Here is an 18,352-nt window from a genome sequence, read left to right on the forward strand (position 1 = left end):
GAGAGAGAAGCGAGAGCAAGCACAGGCAGACAGAGTGGCAGGCAGAGGCAGAGGGAGAAGCAGGCTCCCTGCCAAGCAAGGAGCCCGATGTGGGACTCGATCCCAGGACGCTGGGATCATGACCTGAGCCGAAGGCAGCCGCTTTAACCCACTGAGCCACCCAGGCGTCCCATCTTATGAAGTAGTTTTTAATGACAAGCAGGGGAAAAAGTAAGATGTCGGTGCTGTTCAGACTTGAGTGTGAAGCTCAACCTTTTAGGTTAAATGGTCTTGCTATTTAAAATATGAAGTTACCCTGGTAGCTGTCCTGTCTGAAAGCCTTAGTTTTGAGATTTATTTACTTTTCTGTTTCTGTCTCTGAAGATTAACCGCCCCCCCAAATTTCTTGTCCTTATAGAATAGTTATTTTTTAAAAGTATGGAAGATGAAGCAGCATCTGAAATTTCAGATGGTGGAGGGGGCCTCTCAGTGTTCTGACATATATGCATTCTAAGTCCATTTCCCATGCTGACATTGGCCTTTAAGTTTTTTCTTTCCTGTTAACAAAATTAATGAACACTTGTAGAAGAGATTGGAATAGATAAAAAGTACTAAAGTGAAAAAATTAAGACCACAAAAAATCAACTATAATTCCACCTCCCCAAATTAACCAGCCATTGAACATTTTGCCATATTTCTTTCTAGTTTTTTTTTTTAACTTTCTGTATGTATATATTTGCAGGCTGCATTTTTCTTAATATTAGTTTATTATTTCATAACTATTTTAATGGAATCTTTCAAATTTCTAGAACAGAACAGATAGTAACCACAAATGCTAGTAATATGCGCCACTTTGCATTAGCAGACTTTAATATTTTTCCATATTTGTTTCAAAGGCAGCAACTTTTCATTTTTTACCTGAACTCGAGATATTTTGGGTGAGGGCCTCTCTTTGTATATCTGTATTTTTATTCTTACCTGGAAAGTATATATCTGCATGGATGTGTAGGAGTGTTACTAGATGTAGTAAGAAATAGCAATGTTACTTTGTTTTTTTCCCCTGTATGGGTAAGCTTTAAGTTCTTTTCCTCACTGACTCATGTGTATGGAAGTATGTATATATACATTTGTGTTTTGTGAATGTAAAATGAGGCTTACATGTAATTATGGATCAGTTTCTTGCCTCTGTATTTTATTATGATTATCTCTATGCCAGTCTCCCAATATTAAATACTGTGGATTTCGAATAAGTCTTACTAGGACACATTCCCATGTCTTCATTTTAATAGTTAAGTAGTTAAAAAGTAAAAGACATCACAGTGAGTTACTGGAGCCATAGCTCTCTTGGAAAAGAGATGCCTGCCTGCGCGTGCTGTACAGGTCAATCAAATGCCTGGCCTTCTGGCAAATATTTGGTGGGCTTGGCTTACCTGCTTTCATATAATCGGGATAATAAAAGTTTATCAACAATTTTAAGCAACAGGATGAAAAACAACTTTTACCATTTCCATTGCTCAAAGTGTTAAAACTCTTGTTACCTAGTAGATAAGTTCTACCAGTTGGCATTTCCAGTAGCCTCATGTTTAAGTACCTGTATCATTGCACTTGTCAGCATTAGGTATTAGGTTACATCAGAAGGTATGAAAATGGTATCTTAATTGTTTTTGTGACTCTTTCATCAACCAGCCATGAGATTGAACTTTTTTTCATGTTTCTTAGTCTTTTTATCTTTTGTATCTTTTTAAGTTTAGTATTTGGTGCATTAACTGCTGCTTTTTGACTTTTGTCTTTGGCTGATGGCCTCAGTCATTTGTTGAATGATCGTTTCTCCTCTGTCTTTGACTTTTTATATTGAGTGTTGAATTTGTATATTGTATATTGCATGGTGTTGCAAATATTTTGACCGTTTAACAGTGAATTTGCTTCCACATGTAGCGTGTATATGATGAAGAGGTGGAGGAACCGGTGCTCAAGGCTGAGACAGAAAAAGCAGAACAGGTACTGGCACTAAATCTCTCTTCTGTTGAGTCTTGACTTAGGGAAAGAAAGTGGTGCAACTTTGTAACGTGGCTGGTGGGGGATTGTGGGCAAGAGGATGGTCACTAGGGGAAATGCAAAGGCTGCTCCTGATAGCCCAGGGGTTAAATTTTTTGGTTTGTTTCTGAAATTTTGTATAGTAAGAAATATATAAAGTTTCTAAATTCTGGCTTCAGAGCAGAGCACAGGTCAATGGAGATTTTTTGTAAAAGACCAGATAGTAAATGTTTTAGGTTTGTCTGGCTACATCTGTCGCTTTCCCTTCTTTCCCTTCTTCTCTTTCTCCTCCTTCCTCTCACACCCTTAGAAAATGTAAAAACCATGGGGCGCCTGGGTGGCTCTGTCGTTAAGCCTCTGCCTTTGGCTCAGGTTATGATCCCGGGGTTCTGGGATCAAGCCCTGCATCGGGCTCCCTGCTTGGCAGGAAGCCTGCTTTTTCCTCACCTACTCCCTCTTCTTGTGTTCCCTCTCTTGCTGTCTCTCTCTCTGTCAAATAAATAAATAAAATCTTAAAAAAATATATGAAAACATTCTTACCTTGAGGGCTATACAAAAGCAGGCCACAGACTGGTCTGTAGGTTGTGAGTTCTTTGAAGACCATGTTTCCCTGTTCTTTCATGACAGCCTGGATTCCTACCAGTTGGAAATGACAGTGAGACAAATGCTAGTTTAATCCACACACATTTGAGTGCCTCCAGCTCGCCACAGGATGTGTTAGTAGAAGGCATGGAATGCTCAGAGAGCATGTATTGACTCACCTAAGATTGCAGGGAGCTGGTGACTTAAAGGCTTAATCCTCAGGAGCTTATGGTCTTGGTTGAGGCACTAGGGAATAACATGTCAGAAGTGCTAACTGTTCTCAAAGTTCAGATGAGAAGGGCTGAGTGATATAAGCAGGGAAAACCTACAAGGATATGATGTTAGCTAGGTGAAGGAAGAAGGGCCAGATTTTAAGGCCATTTCAGTGAGAGAGAATGCCAGCAGCTGAAGTTCAGTGTTGGGGTATGTGTTGGTATTTTATGGACTATGTTAATGGAAGATACTGGTGGCTAGGCAGGAAGAAGGAAAAGGGAGTGAGGGGTGGGTACTGGAGGGCTATCCCTGGCTGTTGCCACACCATGGGCCAGAGCATAGTTAAGACATTCTGGGCTTTCTAGTCCCTTGGCATAAGTTGTACCTTCCACTTAGGAAAGCCCTGGAATATCAGATTATACTGGGAGTAGCCTCGGCTCAGCTCTAATTTACTGAGAAAATACACATCACTTGAAAAAGTTGGTATTCTGTGAGTAACTGTTGCTCAGATGAAACAGTTAAGATAGGATGTCAGACACCACCCATACTTCTGCCTATTCTCAGCTTTTAAAAAAGTTACTTTTAATGATTCTCAAACAATTTGCTAACCATTTAAATTTGAATGCAATGGATATGGTTACACCAGATCTGGTTCATTGTGAAGTGATGAGTGTGTAGTGCATTATTTTTAAAAAGTTACTTTATATTTACTAAACAAACACGTTTTCACACACATAGTGCACTGTTAGCTATTTAACTGGAACCAAGGATACCAGAGTGGAAAAAAGATGCAGCCAGAACAAAAAAGCCCCATTAGAAAGACTTCCATGGGGCACCTGGGAGGCTCAGTGGGTTAAAGCCTTTGCTTTCAGCTCAGGTTGTGATCCCAAGGTCCTGGGATGGAGCCCCGCATCGGGCTTTCTGCTCAGTGGGGAGCCTGCTTCCTCCTCTCTCTCTCTACCTGCCTCTCTGGCTATTTGTAATCTCTGTCTATCAAATAAATAAGTAAAATCTTAAAAAAAAAAAAAGGAAGACTTCCATACTTGAGATAAAAGTGTAAGAGACTCATAGGTTTTCCCTTTGACCCTCATAACAGCATTGTATGGTTTGATTCTTTCTATAATTTATATCAGCTTCTAGAATATTTATGAAGAGGGGAAATGACATGAATTTTTTTTTTCAATATTTCTCACAACTGAAGACACAGTTGATGAGTGAGGGGACTGTCACTGAGAACTGCTGTGGTAGAAAATGGAGGCCTGTGGAGTATTTTCAGCAGCTTGGTTATACGTACAGACATTCATTGGGGGCGTTGTTTTAGGATCTTGTATAGGATAAGTCCGAGATGGAACTGACTCTCTCTTCGTTTGAAACAGATTTATAAAATAGCCATAATTACTAGGTTTTGGTTTTTGTATTTTAACTAGTTGAAAAATGACATCTCTGGCTGGAGTATTTCTAAAGTCTTAACTTCTGAATTGTCCAAAGACACATTAACCAAAGTTCATGGGATGCAGTTATTACGAACCTGAAAATCTAGGCCCTTCATTCCTTCAGTGGCAGGGGAGTGATGTACCATTCATGGGCAGGGGATTTTTGCATAGGTTACTTAGCTGAACCCTTGTACCAGAGTTGTGCTTTTGTTTCTGTAGGTGGTGAACTGGGAACTTCGGGATCTTAGGTAGTTCGATCCATGTCTGGAAAGTGACAAATTTGGGTTTTAAAACCTACTTCAAGGTCTCTTGAGACATTCAGCAGAATCTGACTTCTGTTAACATTTTTAATTGATTTGTTTTATTGTGTTTTATTAGGGTGGTATCAATATTTTGGAGATCCATGCTGAACAGTATTTTTTTGTAGGAGAAGACCCGGGAACAGAAAGAAGTAGATCTGATTCCTAAAGTTCAGGAGGCTGTGAACTATGGTTTGCAAGTACTGGACAGTGCATTTGAGCAACTGGATATAAAAGCGGGAAACTCAGACTCTGAAGAAGAAGATGCTAATGAACGGGTGGAACTGATCCTTGAACCCAAGGTAAAGACATTCAGTTCATATATTTATTTTTATACTTGTGTTTGGGTGCTTTACTTGGGCACAGAATCAGTAAGACATGGACTTGACTTTGAGGAAGCAGGCGTGGCACTTATCAACTTCACATTGCTTCTTCTGGAAAGACTTGGCTTACCTGAACATTGATACAAGGCAGCATGCCTGGGTAGGAGAGTACAAGGGTGTGGGGCATGATTCCTACTCTCACAATGCTTCTTACAGCATTACCAGCTGGTGGGAGAGAGGAGGCATTTATATGAGTCCTGATCGTAAGTGTTCTGAGAGAGAACTGACTTCTAGCTGGAAAATGAGGGTACAGAGGAAACTTCGATTGTGTTTCCAAGTATGGGAAGGCTCATGAGAGGGGCAGATTGTTGAGAACCTGAAGTTCTCTGTAGCTTGCTAAGGGAGACTGCAGAAGTATTGAAAGAGTTAAAAAAAAAAAGCGTTGAGGGGCACCTGGGTGGCTCAGTGGGTTAAGCTGATGCCTTCGGCTCAGGTCATGATCTCAGGGTCCTGGGATCAAGTCCTGCATCGGGCTCTCTGCTCAGCGGGAAGCCTGAGCTCTCTCTGCTCCTCTCTCTCTCTGCCTGCCTCTCTGCCTATTTGTGATCTCTCTCTGTCAAATAAATAAATAAAATCTTAAAAAAAAAAAAGCGTTGAAAGACATTTGGGTTGATTTCAGGTTTTGGCTAGGATGAGTAAAGCCATTATGAGTGCTCATGAATAGACTGTTAGCCTTGAAATTAGGTACTGCTTTACTATTACTTTCAGATCTGCAGAGCAGACATCTGGGACAGCACAGCCACTCGGAAGTTAACACAAAAGGTTGCCGTATTGATTTTGAGAGAGAGTCCTTGTGACACACAAGTGTGTTACGAATTGAAACATGCCACAGGGGTTCCTGGGCGGTCCAATGGGTTAAGCGTCTGCCCTCAGCTCAGGTGATGATCCCAGGGTCCTGGGATTGAGTTCCTCATCAGGCTTCTTGCTCAGTGGGGAGCTTGCTTCTCCCTCTGCCTGCCACTCCTCCTGCTTGTGTGCTCCCTCTGTCTTTCTCGCTCTGTGACAAATAAATAAAATCTTAAAAAAAAAAAAAAAACAGAAAAAGAAACATACCACAGAGCCAATCTCTTCTGGTCATTCATTCTGCTGCACACTTCTTTTAGTTTAAGCTTCCAGTGTTGTACGGTGTCGGAGCCATTCCTTTTGCACTGGTACACTTGCTAGCTTGCCTTCCCACTGTAGAGATTATCAGTCAGCTGTGGACCTGGGCAGGAGTATTGCCTGGGCCACACTTGTTAGTTCCAGGTCCTACACTGCTTTCTTTTCTAGTGGGAAGGCCTTCTAAGTCACGGTTAGCCCAGTTAGTACTTTTTTGTTTGCACTGTTGTATCTTTTTGTTTTTTAAGTTTTTATTTTTTCACGTAATCTCCACACCCTGCGTGGGGCTCAGACTTAACGACCTTGAGATCGAGAGTTGCACACTCTACCAACTGAGCCAGCCAGGCGCCCCAGTTGCTGTGGTGTCTTTAACCTTTACATTAACCTTCCCAAATTCTCTCTTGGGTTAAGCATCAGAATTGTTTCCTCCTGCACCCCTACGGTCTTTCCCGTACAGAAGAGAGGTGTTGGCCAAATGCCCTACTTTGCAAAGGACAAATCAGTTTTTTTCTATGGAGGTGGGAGGTTTTCCTGTGGTGAAGTGCTTTCTTGAACTTAAATTTTTAATACACGTGTGTTGGGTGGGACTTAGAAGATGGGAATGGAAGGGTGTCCAGCAGGTTTTCTCTTACATACAGTGTCCTTTATTTTATTCTGTTGTTTTATAATCTGGTTTTATTTTACCAACTTCATTTTTCTAAATTATACAGTGGGTGCTGCTGGGGGATATTATTCTTTTTCCTTCTTTGGGTCATTTTTTTCTCCCAGGTAGGTTCTCATCAGTTGTCATGTGCCTTTAGTTCATTTTGTTGACCATAGATACTTGCGTAGTGGCTCTCTGTTTTCCTCTTATCTAGCCCATGCTGTATGTGCCCTCTCCAGACTTCTCTTCGCTCTAGTGCAGTGTTCAGGAATCGGCTGTTGGTCCCCACCTTTTCCCACTCCCAAACCTGGACACACCCTGCCTCCCACAGTCCTAAAAAAGCATCTGGGTTATTTCCTCAGTGTGCTTCTTTGCAAATTTAGGACGATGATTGATGATTCTCAAGACTGATTGTTTGAGTGGTTGATTTTTGCTCAGCAGCACTGCATTTTAGGGGAGGAAGGCAGGGGTAGGACCCATCAGAGCTGGCCAGAGCTTTCAGTTTCTTTACTTGGTCCTCCTCTTGAACATGTTACTATGAAGTTGTGACCCTTATTTGGTTACTGCTGGTAAATTTTGTGCATTCCTTTGCTATTTTGAGTATAATGAGGCCCTTGAAAAGTGATTTAACATCTCTTGGCTATTTTTTACCTAAAGATTTAACTTTTTAAAAAGTCAGTGATTTTTTTTTTTTTTTGTACTTTGCATCCTGCTGTTTCTTATTCTTCACTCTCATTATGTAACTTGTTTGGGGTAGTCAGATGCAACAAGACGTCAAATGGGAAACTTATTTTTCTTGTCATTTTTTAAAAAAAAGATTTTATTTATTTATTTATTTGACAGAGAGAGAGATACAGCAAGAGAGAGAATACAAGCAGGGGGAGGGGGTGAGGGGGAAGCAGGCTTCCCACCAAGCAGGGAGTCTGATGGGGGTCTTGATTGCAAGACCCTAGTATCATGACCTGAGCTCAAGCAGATGTTTAATGACTGTGCCACCCAGAGGCCCTGGAAACTTATTTTTCAACCTGAATATTTCATGGCTATTATCTTTCATTCTTTACAGGATCTATACATTGATCGTCCTTTACCTTATTTAATTGGGTCAAAGCTCTTCATGGAACAGGAAGATGTAGGTCTTGGAGAGCTGTCTAGTGAAGGTATTCTTTTATTCTTTTGAGCCATATATTTTTGTTACTTTGATCATTTATATCTTTTTATTTTAAAATAATTTCAGTCTTTACCTTAATGTTATTAGAATATTGCAGAGAACTCCTCTGTACCCTTCCTTCAGGTTTACCAGTTGTTAACATTCTATCACATTTGTTTGGTTTTTTCGATTATTTATATGTAATATTTTTTTCTGAATCTGTTTGAGAGAGGCAGACATCATGCCTTATTACTCCAAAATATCTCTGTGTGTGTTTTCTAAGATCAAGGACAGTCTTAAATGTATCCAGGGTCTATTATCAAAGTCAGGAAATTTTACTGCCATAATTCTACTAGCTAATCCTCAGTCATATTTCAGATTTTGCCAGTTGTCCCACTTATGTCCTTTACGGGCTCTTTTCCTTCTGGTCTAAGCTCCAGTGTGGGATCACCCTCTGCATTTAGTTGTCAGATCTCTGGTCTCCTTTTAGTCTGATATAATCTCTCAGCTTTTCTTTGGTTTTTATAGATTTCACATTTTTGAAGCATGCCGGCCAGTTTTTTTCCCTTGGTAATTAACTTTTTTTGTAGCTAGTAAGTACCTTATGGGGAGATCCTTTAAGGCTATGTAAATGTTTTATTCCTTACTACAGTGAAGATACTTCCAGTTCCAGTTAATGTGTGTAGATGCTTTTATCAAAATCTCTGTGATGCTCAGGTGTAGGATGTTTTATTATGAATATTGGCGATAATGCTTTTTCTTTCTTCTAACCAGAGGGGTCAGTAGGCAGTGATCGTGGCAGTATTGCAGACAGTGAAGAGAATGAAGAAGAGGTAAGGGCTGTTTGGTGTCTCCAGGTCATGGTGGGCAGGAACCTAAGGGTGTGTTTAGCAAGCTAAATAAGTATTTGTCAATTAACAGTCTTTTTTCACAAATTTTTTTAATAGTAATAGCAGCCATAATCTGAGGTTTTTTATTTTTTCTTTGCTACTGAGTTTACCTTTTGTCTTGTGTACAAAAGCAAGGAAACTGCTTTTTTACCCCCCCCTTTTTAAAAAAAGATTTTATATATTTATTGGAGAGAGAAAGCCAGAGACAGAGCATGAGCAGAAGGAGAAGGGCAGGGGGAGAGGGAGAAGCAGACTGCTCTGCTGAGCGGGGAGCCCTGTGAGGGGGCTGGGATCCGGAGATCATGACCTGACCCCAAGGCAGACACTTAACTGACTGAGCCACCCAGGCGTCCCATTTAATCCCTTTTTTACCATTCCCCTCCCTCTCACCTCCCCATCAAGCCCTTCTCTTACCAGTATATTTTGAGGGGGGCAGCTTAGATATTTTGGAACAATCTACCTATAGTGCAGTCTTTGAGTTTCTATTTTGGAATAATTTTAGGGAAAAAGTCCATATTTAAAACTTGTTTATACTATAAATCCTAATCCAGAAGAAGGCTTGAAGCATTCACTTACATTTTCATTTTGCTGCTGGCTCTAGTATCTTCATATCTACAGAACATGATCTGACTCCCTGCTCTAGGGCCTTGGCCTCTGTGGACCTTGACCATTGTTGTATCTGGGGTTGTTCCTTGAGACAAAATATTTGTTACTAATGTGTGAAGGATAGTTCATGAGTGTGGATTCCTAAAAGGAGACGGTATTAATATGTATGCTCCTCTCTTCTCCTCCTTCCCTCTTTCTGCAGTCGGCCTCCCCTGCCCTCCTGCTGGCCCTCCAAATATAGCCCCTAACAGTAGGAATAAACTTTTCCTAAATAAACTGGCTCTAACTGATGTTCATTAGCTGAATCCTTTGCTTTTAGCATTTGATTGCTGTTAGGAAACACTGATGCTCCCCCTCTTGGGCCTGATGTAGTAGTTATCTTAGAGGGAATATAGAGAGTGGAGTCTAAAATGTAACATCACACAAACCAAGTTGTGATAGTTTAATTAAATGTACAAATATTACTTTAACTTCAGAGATTAGCAATGATAGTGCAGATAGGTATGAGCAAATTGTTAGAGATGTTTAAATTAACCACAAAAATTACATGTTAGCCTGAATGGCTCTTGGTGCTACTGCCAACTCCCCACTTTATCTGCACCTTGATACTCCAAGTGACCAGTAAGCAGTACAAAGAGACTGAGTATAGATGTGCCCCAGAGTCTTAGACCTCAAGTCATTTCTCTGCTTGTGAGTAAATCCTGTATTAACAACAAAGCTTTTTTTTTCCCCTAAAGGAGTCAGATGAAGATTTTGCTAATCATAGTGACAACGATCAAAACCGGGTGAGTCTCATGTACTAAAGTGACTGCTTTTAAATTTTATTTTTATTTATTTTTTTTTTAAAGATTTTATTTATTTATTTGTCAGAGAGAGAGAGAGTGAGAGCGAGCACAGGCAGACAGAGTGGAAGGCAGAGGCAGAGGGAGAAGCAGGCTCCCTGCGGAGCAAGGAGCCCGATGTGGGACTCGATCCCAGGATGCTGGGATCATGACCTGAGCCGAAGGCAGCTGCTCAACCAACTGAGCCACCCAGGCATCCCTGCTTTTAAATTTTAACTGAAGCATAGCATGTATTACTAAATGTATGCTGAAATTACTTTTGAGGAGAGTTGGGTGGGGGGGGATGGGTGAATAGGTGAAGGGGATTGTGCTGAGTAACATACAGAATTGTTGAATCACTATTGTACACCTGAAACTAATACAGTATTGTATGTTAATTATATTGGAATTAAAAAAAAATCAAATAAAAAATTACTTAGAATGACTTAAGGGAAAGTAAGGATTTATTCCTTATTTTTACTGCTAATTTTCCTTCAAGCATTTCATGTTTTTAAGTTATCACCTTGGGTTTTTTGTTTGTTTGTTTGTTTCATTTTGCTTTGTATTTTACCTTCATTTTTCTTAGAAAACAAAGAAGTGAAAACAAAATTGAGAAACAGAGTCTCTAAAAGAAGGCCCAGTTACTCAAGCGGAATGATTTCACATGAATCCCCTTCCCCTGTTTTAAAATTTGAGATAATACAGCAGTAAGGTTAAGGGACACTCAGAACGTGCAAATCTAATCCTACTCTGTTAGCATAGCAGTCTTAATTTTTGCATGACCTTCTAAGGATGTATTCTTTCCTTAATATGTATATCTTTTCTGCTCTTTTATGTTAACATATTAAAATATTTTCTTATTTTTGAATTGTTTATATTTGCTTTATGAACTCCATATTTTAAGTATAATAATATAATGATACTTTCATCGTTTCTAAATTTATATGGGAAGTAGTTTATTTCCAGGATTTTATTTTTTAGTCAGTGCTGTATTATGTTATTTCCGTACACAAAAATCTGCTTATATGAACAATTTCCTTAGGAATGAGATGGTATAGAATTAGAATAAAGGCTCTTGATATTATTGTCTCATTACAGATCATGCATAATGAGTTTCATATAATCTCATCAGCACTGGGATTATGATTTTTGCTACTGTAATATACGTACAGTGGTATATTGAGATAGTCCCAATTTGCATTTCAATTTCCTAATTGGGAAATATTTTTTCGCAAAAATTTTCAGCTACCAAGTAAAGGATTTCATACTTTTTGGTTAGTACTTGTATTTTCCCGGTTGTATTCACAGAGGCGATTTAATAATCGGTCTGTAGAAGATACTTATATCTATGGAACTTACTATTAAGATTGATAACTTCAGACTTTTATATAATACAATATAGTGGTTAAAAACATTGACCTAACCATTTATTTTATTGGTAAAGGCAGACTGGTTTTCTGTGCTCCAGCGAGCCTCAGGATTCTAAGGATTAAAGTAGCTTATAAAGTGCTTTTAGCTTAGTACCTCACACAGTTTATACAAATGATACCTACCAGTGGCTGCTTTTATAAAGATTAGAACTTCACAGATAAAGCTTAGTTTGGGCCCTCCAATCTTCATTATTCTACACTCTTTCAGAGGTAACAGATGTTATGATTGGGGGTGTAAGTGCTTTCTTTGCTTTTTCAAATGTATCTGTGTCCCTAGAAGTGAAATAGGTGTTTGAGTGGGGGGCAGGGAATCATGCTCAGTTTCTCATTCAGCATTTCTTTCACTTGATGCCTTTGATGCCTCTGCAGTTGTTACATCTGATTCCTTTTAATTGTTCGTATTCTTAGCAAGATGAGATTCTGCTTATTTAGGTTATCATTTCTCCAGTGATGGACATTTTACACATTTCAGTGTTTATTATTCTGTCTAGTATTTGCACTGAAAATACATCTTACGTGTTATTTGTTGTAGCATATTTATTGCTTTGGAACTTCCGCTGCATCCCCACCATCATGCCCCTTGTTTGACAAGCTGTGAGTGTTTTGCCGATAGGCTAAGTGGCAGTATCTCTTTCAGTTGGATGACCTTATCTCCTAGTTCTAATCTCGAGGTTTATGCTCTTAGCACACTGCACAAATGAGTGATGAAGAAGAGGATGATGATGGCTGTGACATTTTTGCTGACTCTGAGAAGGAAGAGGAAGATATTGAGGACATTGAAGAAAATACTAGACCTGTAAGAAAGACTACAGTTAACTCTCTTGACAAGGTTTTAGAAATGAGGACTTGTTACTTTTGTCATTTATGTTCATAACTATCTCATTTTGCATTATATTTTGTACATTTACACTTTTGAAAATAATGGTGGAGCATCACTAGTTGGCCTTACAAGGATCACTTTCTCTTCCAGTTGTTACAGTTTTACAAGTCAGATCGTTCAAGTCTATTCAGTTCTAGAGTTTGAAGACCCTACTCCTCTTCTCACCCTCAGTTCCTCATGGAAGCTTTCTTAATCTGACTCTTCCAAGATTAAAGTGAAATATTGAAATAAAATAAGCAAATAAGGAGCCTCTCCCTATGAAGGGAGTTCTCTTTCTCACATGATCTGGATAGGGTACATATGCTTACATTCATTTAGTTAAATTTTTAATCAGTTCAATTCCTTTGCCTTTGTTTACGTAATTTTGTTAGGCATCAAAAGAAACTATAGTAGTTTGTGTGTTACCGAGAAAGGTGATACTTTTCATCTTCTCTGCCTGTAGAAAAAAAGTAGACCTACATCGTTTGCTGATGAGCTGGCGGCTCGAATCAAAGGGGAGGCTACAGGCCAGGTGGAAGAGGAGCGAACAGGTACGTCACTGAGAGGAGTTGACGGGTCAGGGAGGGAGTGCAGAATCCTCTGCTGTGCTTCACTAAGAGCATATTTCCCTGTTTAATTTTACTGAGGTATGAGAGGCTTATTCTTTTTTTTTGGTTATAGACTCTTTCATAATTGAACATTGTGGAACCCCTAAGAACAATGCACGTATACAAATGTGTGTAATATTTTATATGGAGTTTCAGAGGCTTAATAGCTGCCCTAATCATTTATCACAGGCTCCAGATTAGGGATCTCTTACTCAATATTTACTCCTGTATTTGACTAAACACGAATGTGCTATCTCATATATTCTAGTCTGAACAGGATGGAATGATGTCAGAATAAGTCTTTCAGGTTGAGGGTGCTGACTGTAGTTCTAAGGTAGAGCTGAGACACAAAGTTGAACGTCCTGCTCTTAGCTTCGGAGCCCCACAGCTGACAGAAATAAGTGTAAAAAGTCAGTCTATAAATACTAAGGGTAGACTGTGTATGCTTAAAACTGTGAAATACTCTTCAAGCCTTGTCTCCAGAAGAAGCAAAACCTCGGAAGACATTGAAGGAGAAGAAGGAGAAGAAAACTCCCTCAGATGGTAAGCCTTTCCCCTCAATTCTGTTATGGTAGGAGGCTCCTGATTCAGGAATATCACTTTTGTAATTCATAGAATTCCGCTTTAAATGCCGACAAATGGGGTCTGTCTCTCTTCTCATTTCTAAACCATTTAAAAGTGTGCTTTGGGGTCCTGGGAGGAGATTTGTATGTGCATCAGAATGCTGAGATTTGAATTACTAAGTTTTAAAGCTATCATCAGCTGTCTTTCTAGAATTCTCTGGATGTAGAGAAACTAGGGATCCCTAGCATTTTTTATTTTTTAGCATTTATTTTCAATAAAGAATATATCAGAGCCTTTCATATTTAACAGTAACATCCATTACATTCCTACTTGTGACTGTGTTGATGTACAGATCTTTGTTCGGTCTGCCTTCCTCCCAAATTCTTGGTGGGGTAGGTCTTCAAGGCAATTGAACCAGCTACTTGCTTCCAGAGAAACAAATCTAGGTGAAAAGGGTTGCCTGTGGAATTCATCTTGCTTCAGACATGTATAGAGTTAAGGGTAGGAACCCAGAGAGCCTTTTAAGGGATTCATTGGACTGTTGAATGAATTTTGTTTGAAATTCCTCAGACTGCTGTTATGTATGTTATACTCCATGCCAGTCTCGGATTTGTGGTAAAGACTAACCCTGGAAATTTGAGTTCCAAACCCATCTTTTAACTCTCCCCCCACAAAACATTTCCCTTTCTGTTTGTTAGATGAAGAGGACAACTTATTCGGACCCCCCAAGCTGACTGATGAAGACTTCTCCCCATTTGGCTCCCGAGGTGGCCTGTTCAGTGGAGGGAAAGGACTTTTCGATGATGAGGAAGATGAGGTGAGTCCTTGGTAATCAACGAAGCTCCCCCTCGTGGTGTCCTGGGTTCACACTCAGTAGGGAAGAAACGGCTTCTTAGATGCAAGTTGTATTTTCTCATATTTTGAACTAAGGATCACAAAATGAGAAAATACTGTATCCTGATGCCCTTTGTTAGGTGGAGAGAGGTTGTTAGAGCATTTATAGTGAATACTCGATCACATAGTCATTTGTTATTTTCTTCCATTATATTTAATTTCTGGATAGACCTACATTCTTTAAGACTCTGATTTTGCCGTAGTTTTAACTTTGAAACTAAATTCTGGCAGAGCAATAAATATGTATCTTTAAACTTTACAAGGTACTTTTCTTTAGAAATCCTCAAACGCAGCTGCATTTTCCTTTTTTTTTTTTAAAATTTCATGTCCCGTACTTTCATGCAAGCAGAGTGACCTCTTCACAGAAGCCCCTCAGGATCAGGAAGCTCAAACCTCTGTTAATGCAGGTAAGCTTGCATTGAGGCTGGCTCTTCTTATTCGTGAACAGAATTCCAGAACTTAATTTCTCAGTAGGAAGAGGAACCCCTACAGTTGTTCCCCAAGCCTCGCTCGTTAGGCAGGAAGCTGTTTTATAGCCTTGGTCTAGTTAAGAGCTTCTGATTTTCTCTAATTCATGTCTTGTAAATTAAATACACATCATAGTTTTGTCTCTTTTTAAAATTTTGTGTTTTTTAACATTTTAAAAATTTAAATCCAGTTAATTAACATATAGTGTATTCTTGATTTTAGAGGTACAGGCCTACGATTTGTCAGTCTTCTATAACACCCAGTATTCATTATAGCACATGCCCTCCTTTATCTCTTTCTTAATAGAGAAGTCATAAAAAGTCAAACTGGGAAAGTACTCTGTAGCAGTGTTGATGATATTTTAATTTAATCATGTTTAATTCAAAGGAGCATTTCTAGAATTCTGCATATAATTTGGAGGTCAGTAATTCCATTGTCCGGTGTTCATCAGAATCGTCTGTGGAGCACACATGAAAGAGAAAAAACTTGGCAAATTTTATTCATTCCATATGTGGTAGTTCTTGGGATTTGGGAATTAATTAATTGAAGCAAATGGTCTCCTTGGGTCACCAGCCATCAGATTTTGGTCTTGCTGTGATGCTGTTGGTTTGATGTCCTGCTGTTCCTGCTCTCTATTTCTTGGCATCAGTGAATGCTGGTTTCCCCTCCTTATTGTTACTGTCTTCATTTATTTGTTGTTGTTGATATTTCACAATTTTTGCTGTTCTCTTTGACTTGTTTGTTCTCCAGTTGGAATGCATAGAGCCAAAACTGTTAAGGAGGCCTGTTTGCTCTGCCTCTGCCTTCTCTTTGGGCCTTTCTCCTTCCTTGGCCCCTCGGCCACGCAGTGCTATTGTTTGACCAGACTCAAAGTGATCCTCCCTGGGAATCAAAGCTTGGATTTTATTAGTACCAAGAAAAAAGTACTGGGGTGGAGAGAAGAGTGAACTAAAGCTAAGGAGTTTTAAAATGGCTCTTTTAGGAAAAATTAGTTTTCAAAGGTCTCCCATTAGCTCTGTATTGTGTTGTACATATTTCAGTAAGGTGCCTTTAACAAGAAAAGTCATCTTTCCTGAAGTGGTAATTTTTTTCTTTCTCATTTTTAGTGTCTTCGTCCTCCAAACCTGGAAAGAAAATCCCAGCAGGAGCTGTTTCTGTATTTTTAGGTATCATGACCTAGGGTTTGTTTTTTAAAAACCACCTAAGTGCTGTTTTGTCATTTTTTAAATTGTCATCCAAGTGCCATCTAGAGAGTAGGAGGAGCTTCAGAGGGCAACGGATAGCCTGCAGGAAGAGCTCATTCATTGGTGTTAGCTCATATTCTTGCAGAAGGCAATGGCCTTGGACTTCCTTATGTTTTAGTGACCAGGTGATTGGCGTCATGGGATGTTCTGTAGCAGTAAAGAATGGGGTTTGTTGGGTCCTGTTAATGTGTTTTGTGTATGAGCGGAAACTGATTGTTCTTGGTGGGTGGTCCTTTTTTTTACCCCCTGTAAAATCAAGAGACCTACCCACTCTGGCTCACTGCTGTGGCTGTCCTGTCCCTCCACCCACAGGGGACACTGATGTGTTTGGTGCCACCTCTGTTCCTTCTCTGAAGGAGCCTCAGAAGGCCAAGGAGCCCCAGAAGCCTGAGCAGCCGACTCCAGGGAAAAGCCTATACCCTCCTGCACCAGCTGGCCTCTTTGATGATGATGATGACGACGATGACTTTTTTACCGCATCCTGCAGCAAACCTTCCAAAACAGGTACCTCTTCCAGCATCTTTTTCTGGAAATTGAGCCAGGGAGAGAATGTTGACAAAGCTTGTCAAGTTCTTTATGTCTTCCAGTAACGGAAGCAGTCCTGCCATAGAGTGTTCCTCAAGCATTCCTGCTATAGAGTATTATCTCGCTTTCCTTAGTCATGGTGCCTTAGAGGTCTCTGTTTCCCGAACTAATCTTTCCTGCTTTGGAAAATAATTACTAGGATTATCTGCCCTATGGAGAGCTAAAATCTGTTCCCCTGTAGTACCTTCTGAAGATTTCTGGTTGTGACCCTTGGAGTTACAGAGGAAGTTTTAACGATGCTTTCTTCTGACAGCACGTAGTAAATTATATGAGCAGAATGCCATGTGTTAGCTATTCAGTTCCCAGCTTCTTGTCCCTGTGCTAGGAAGCCCACCTAACCTTAGCCTTTCTTATATGGCAGGGTTTTCAGCCCCTTGGGCACTTTGGCACTCTCCTTTCTTCTCTCCTCAAATTCAAGCCCATATGGTCATGAAGTCGCTCTTCTTAAATCAGTTGTTTCTGTGCAGATGAGTCTTCTGGGACTTTCATCAGAATGCAGATTCACGTTCAGATTCAGTAGGTTTGGGGTGAGGCCTGTGATTTCTGCATTTCTGACAGCCTCCCTGGTGGGAAACATCAAGTGTTTTTCCAGAAAAGAAGGATACTACTAGGTGTACAGTTTCCAGCAACATGAGAAGAAGACTGTTATTTTGAAGACAAGGTGAACCAGGATTCAGTGGGAAACACATTCTCTGGACGTAACTCCTTTTCCAGTGGTGAGCGTGAGAAGTAAGGATAGAAACAGAAACCCAAGAGAAATGATCACCTAGTTATTTTAGAAAGCGTGCAAACAGGGCGCCTGGGTGGCTCAGTGGGTTAAGCCGCTGCCTTCGGCTCAGGTCATGATCTCAGGGTCCTGAGATCGAGTCCCGCATCGGGCTCTCTGCTCAGCAGGGAGCCTGCTTCCCTCTCTCTCTCTCTCTCTGCCTGCCTCTCCATCTACTTGTGATTTCTCTCTGTCAAATAAATAAATAAAATCTTAAAAAAAAAAAAAAAGCGTGCAAACAGATGCATAAAACACTCAGATCTAGGCCGACTAAAATGGCAGTGAATAAAGGTTGTGGTGCCTCTCTTGGCCTGGAAGGTCTCTCGCCTAATGGGGATTGTTGAGAACTGATTTAAAATTACAGAGAAGTTGACAGCTGCTGCAGTCAGTGTCCTCATTGCAGTGACACATACCTCGTTCCATACAAGAGTGCTCTTGGTAGTGAAAGGCTGGAGATTTCCCTGGTTCTCACCCTTAGGGTCACAGTGGTCTCCTGTTCAGTGGGATTTGGTGAGGTGTTACAAAGGATAAAGTCTGTATGTTGACATGAGAAAGATTCTGTAGGTACATTAAGTGAAAAACAAATAATAAGAAATATTATTAGAGTTATGTTATCATTTATAGCTTTATTTGTGAGTCACTGAAATGAGTATGTCAGTGTATCCTTTGGAGGAATTAGGTATGTGTATATAAACTATTCCTGATGGCAGTTTTGTTTGGGTGGGTAGGTGGAGTTATGCGGGAGATTTCAGTATTTGTTTTTGTGTGCCTTTGTAGTTTGACTTTTAATTTTTATTTATTTATTT

At 39.9% G+C, this 18,352-nt stretch overlaps 1 protein-coding gene across 3 annotated transcripts in view; it reads left to right on the forward strand.

The window, feature by feature from the left end:
- Positions 1-18,352, forward strand: part of LOC132016584 (WASH complex subunit 2A-like) — a 55,823-nt gene that overhangs the window by 5,168 nt on the left and 32,303 nt on the right. For all 3 annotated transcript variants that reach the window (XM_059398005.1, XM_059398006.1, XM_059398007.1), the window contains exons 4-15: positions 1,915-1,977; positions 4,669-4,842; positions 7,728-7,821; positions 8,586-8,644; positions 10,045-10,092; positions 12,244-12,354; positions 12,881-12,968; positions 13,497-13,568; positions 14,288-14,406; positions 14,833-14,890; positions 16,058-16,117; positions 16,508-16,699. In XM_059398005.1, the coding sequence (XP_059253988.1) occupies positions 1,915-1,977; positions 4,669-4,842; positions 7,728-7,821; positions 8,586-8,644; positions 10,045-10,092; positions 12,244-12,354; positions 12,881-12,968; positions 13,497-13,568; positions 14,288-14,406; positions 14,833-14,890; positions 16,058-16,117; positions 16,508-16,699 (1,138 nt within the window). The remainder of the gene's footprint in view (positions 1-1,914; positions 1,978-4,668; positions 4,843-7,727; positions 7,822-8,585; positions 8,645-10,044; positions 10,093-12,243; positions 12,355-12,880; positions 12,969-13,496; positions 13,569-14,287; positions 14,407-14,832; positions 14,891-16,057; positions 16,118-16,507; positions 16,700-18,352) is intronic.

The sequence above is a fragment of the Mustela nigripes genome, chromosome 4, assembly GCF_022355385.1.
Source record: "Mustela nigripes isolate SB6536 chromosome 4, MUSNIG.SB6536, whole genome shotgun sequence".
Lineage (NCBI taxonomy): Eukaryota > Metazoa > Chordata > Mammalia > Carnivora > Mustelidae > Mustela > Mustela nigripes.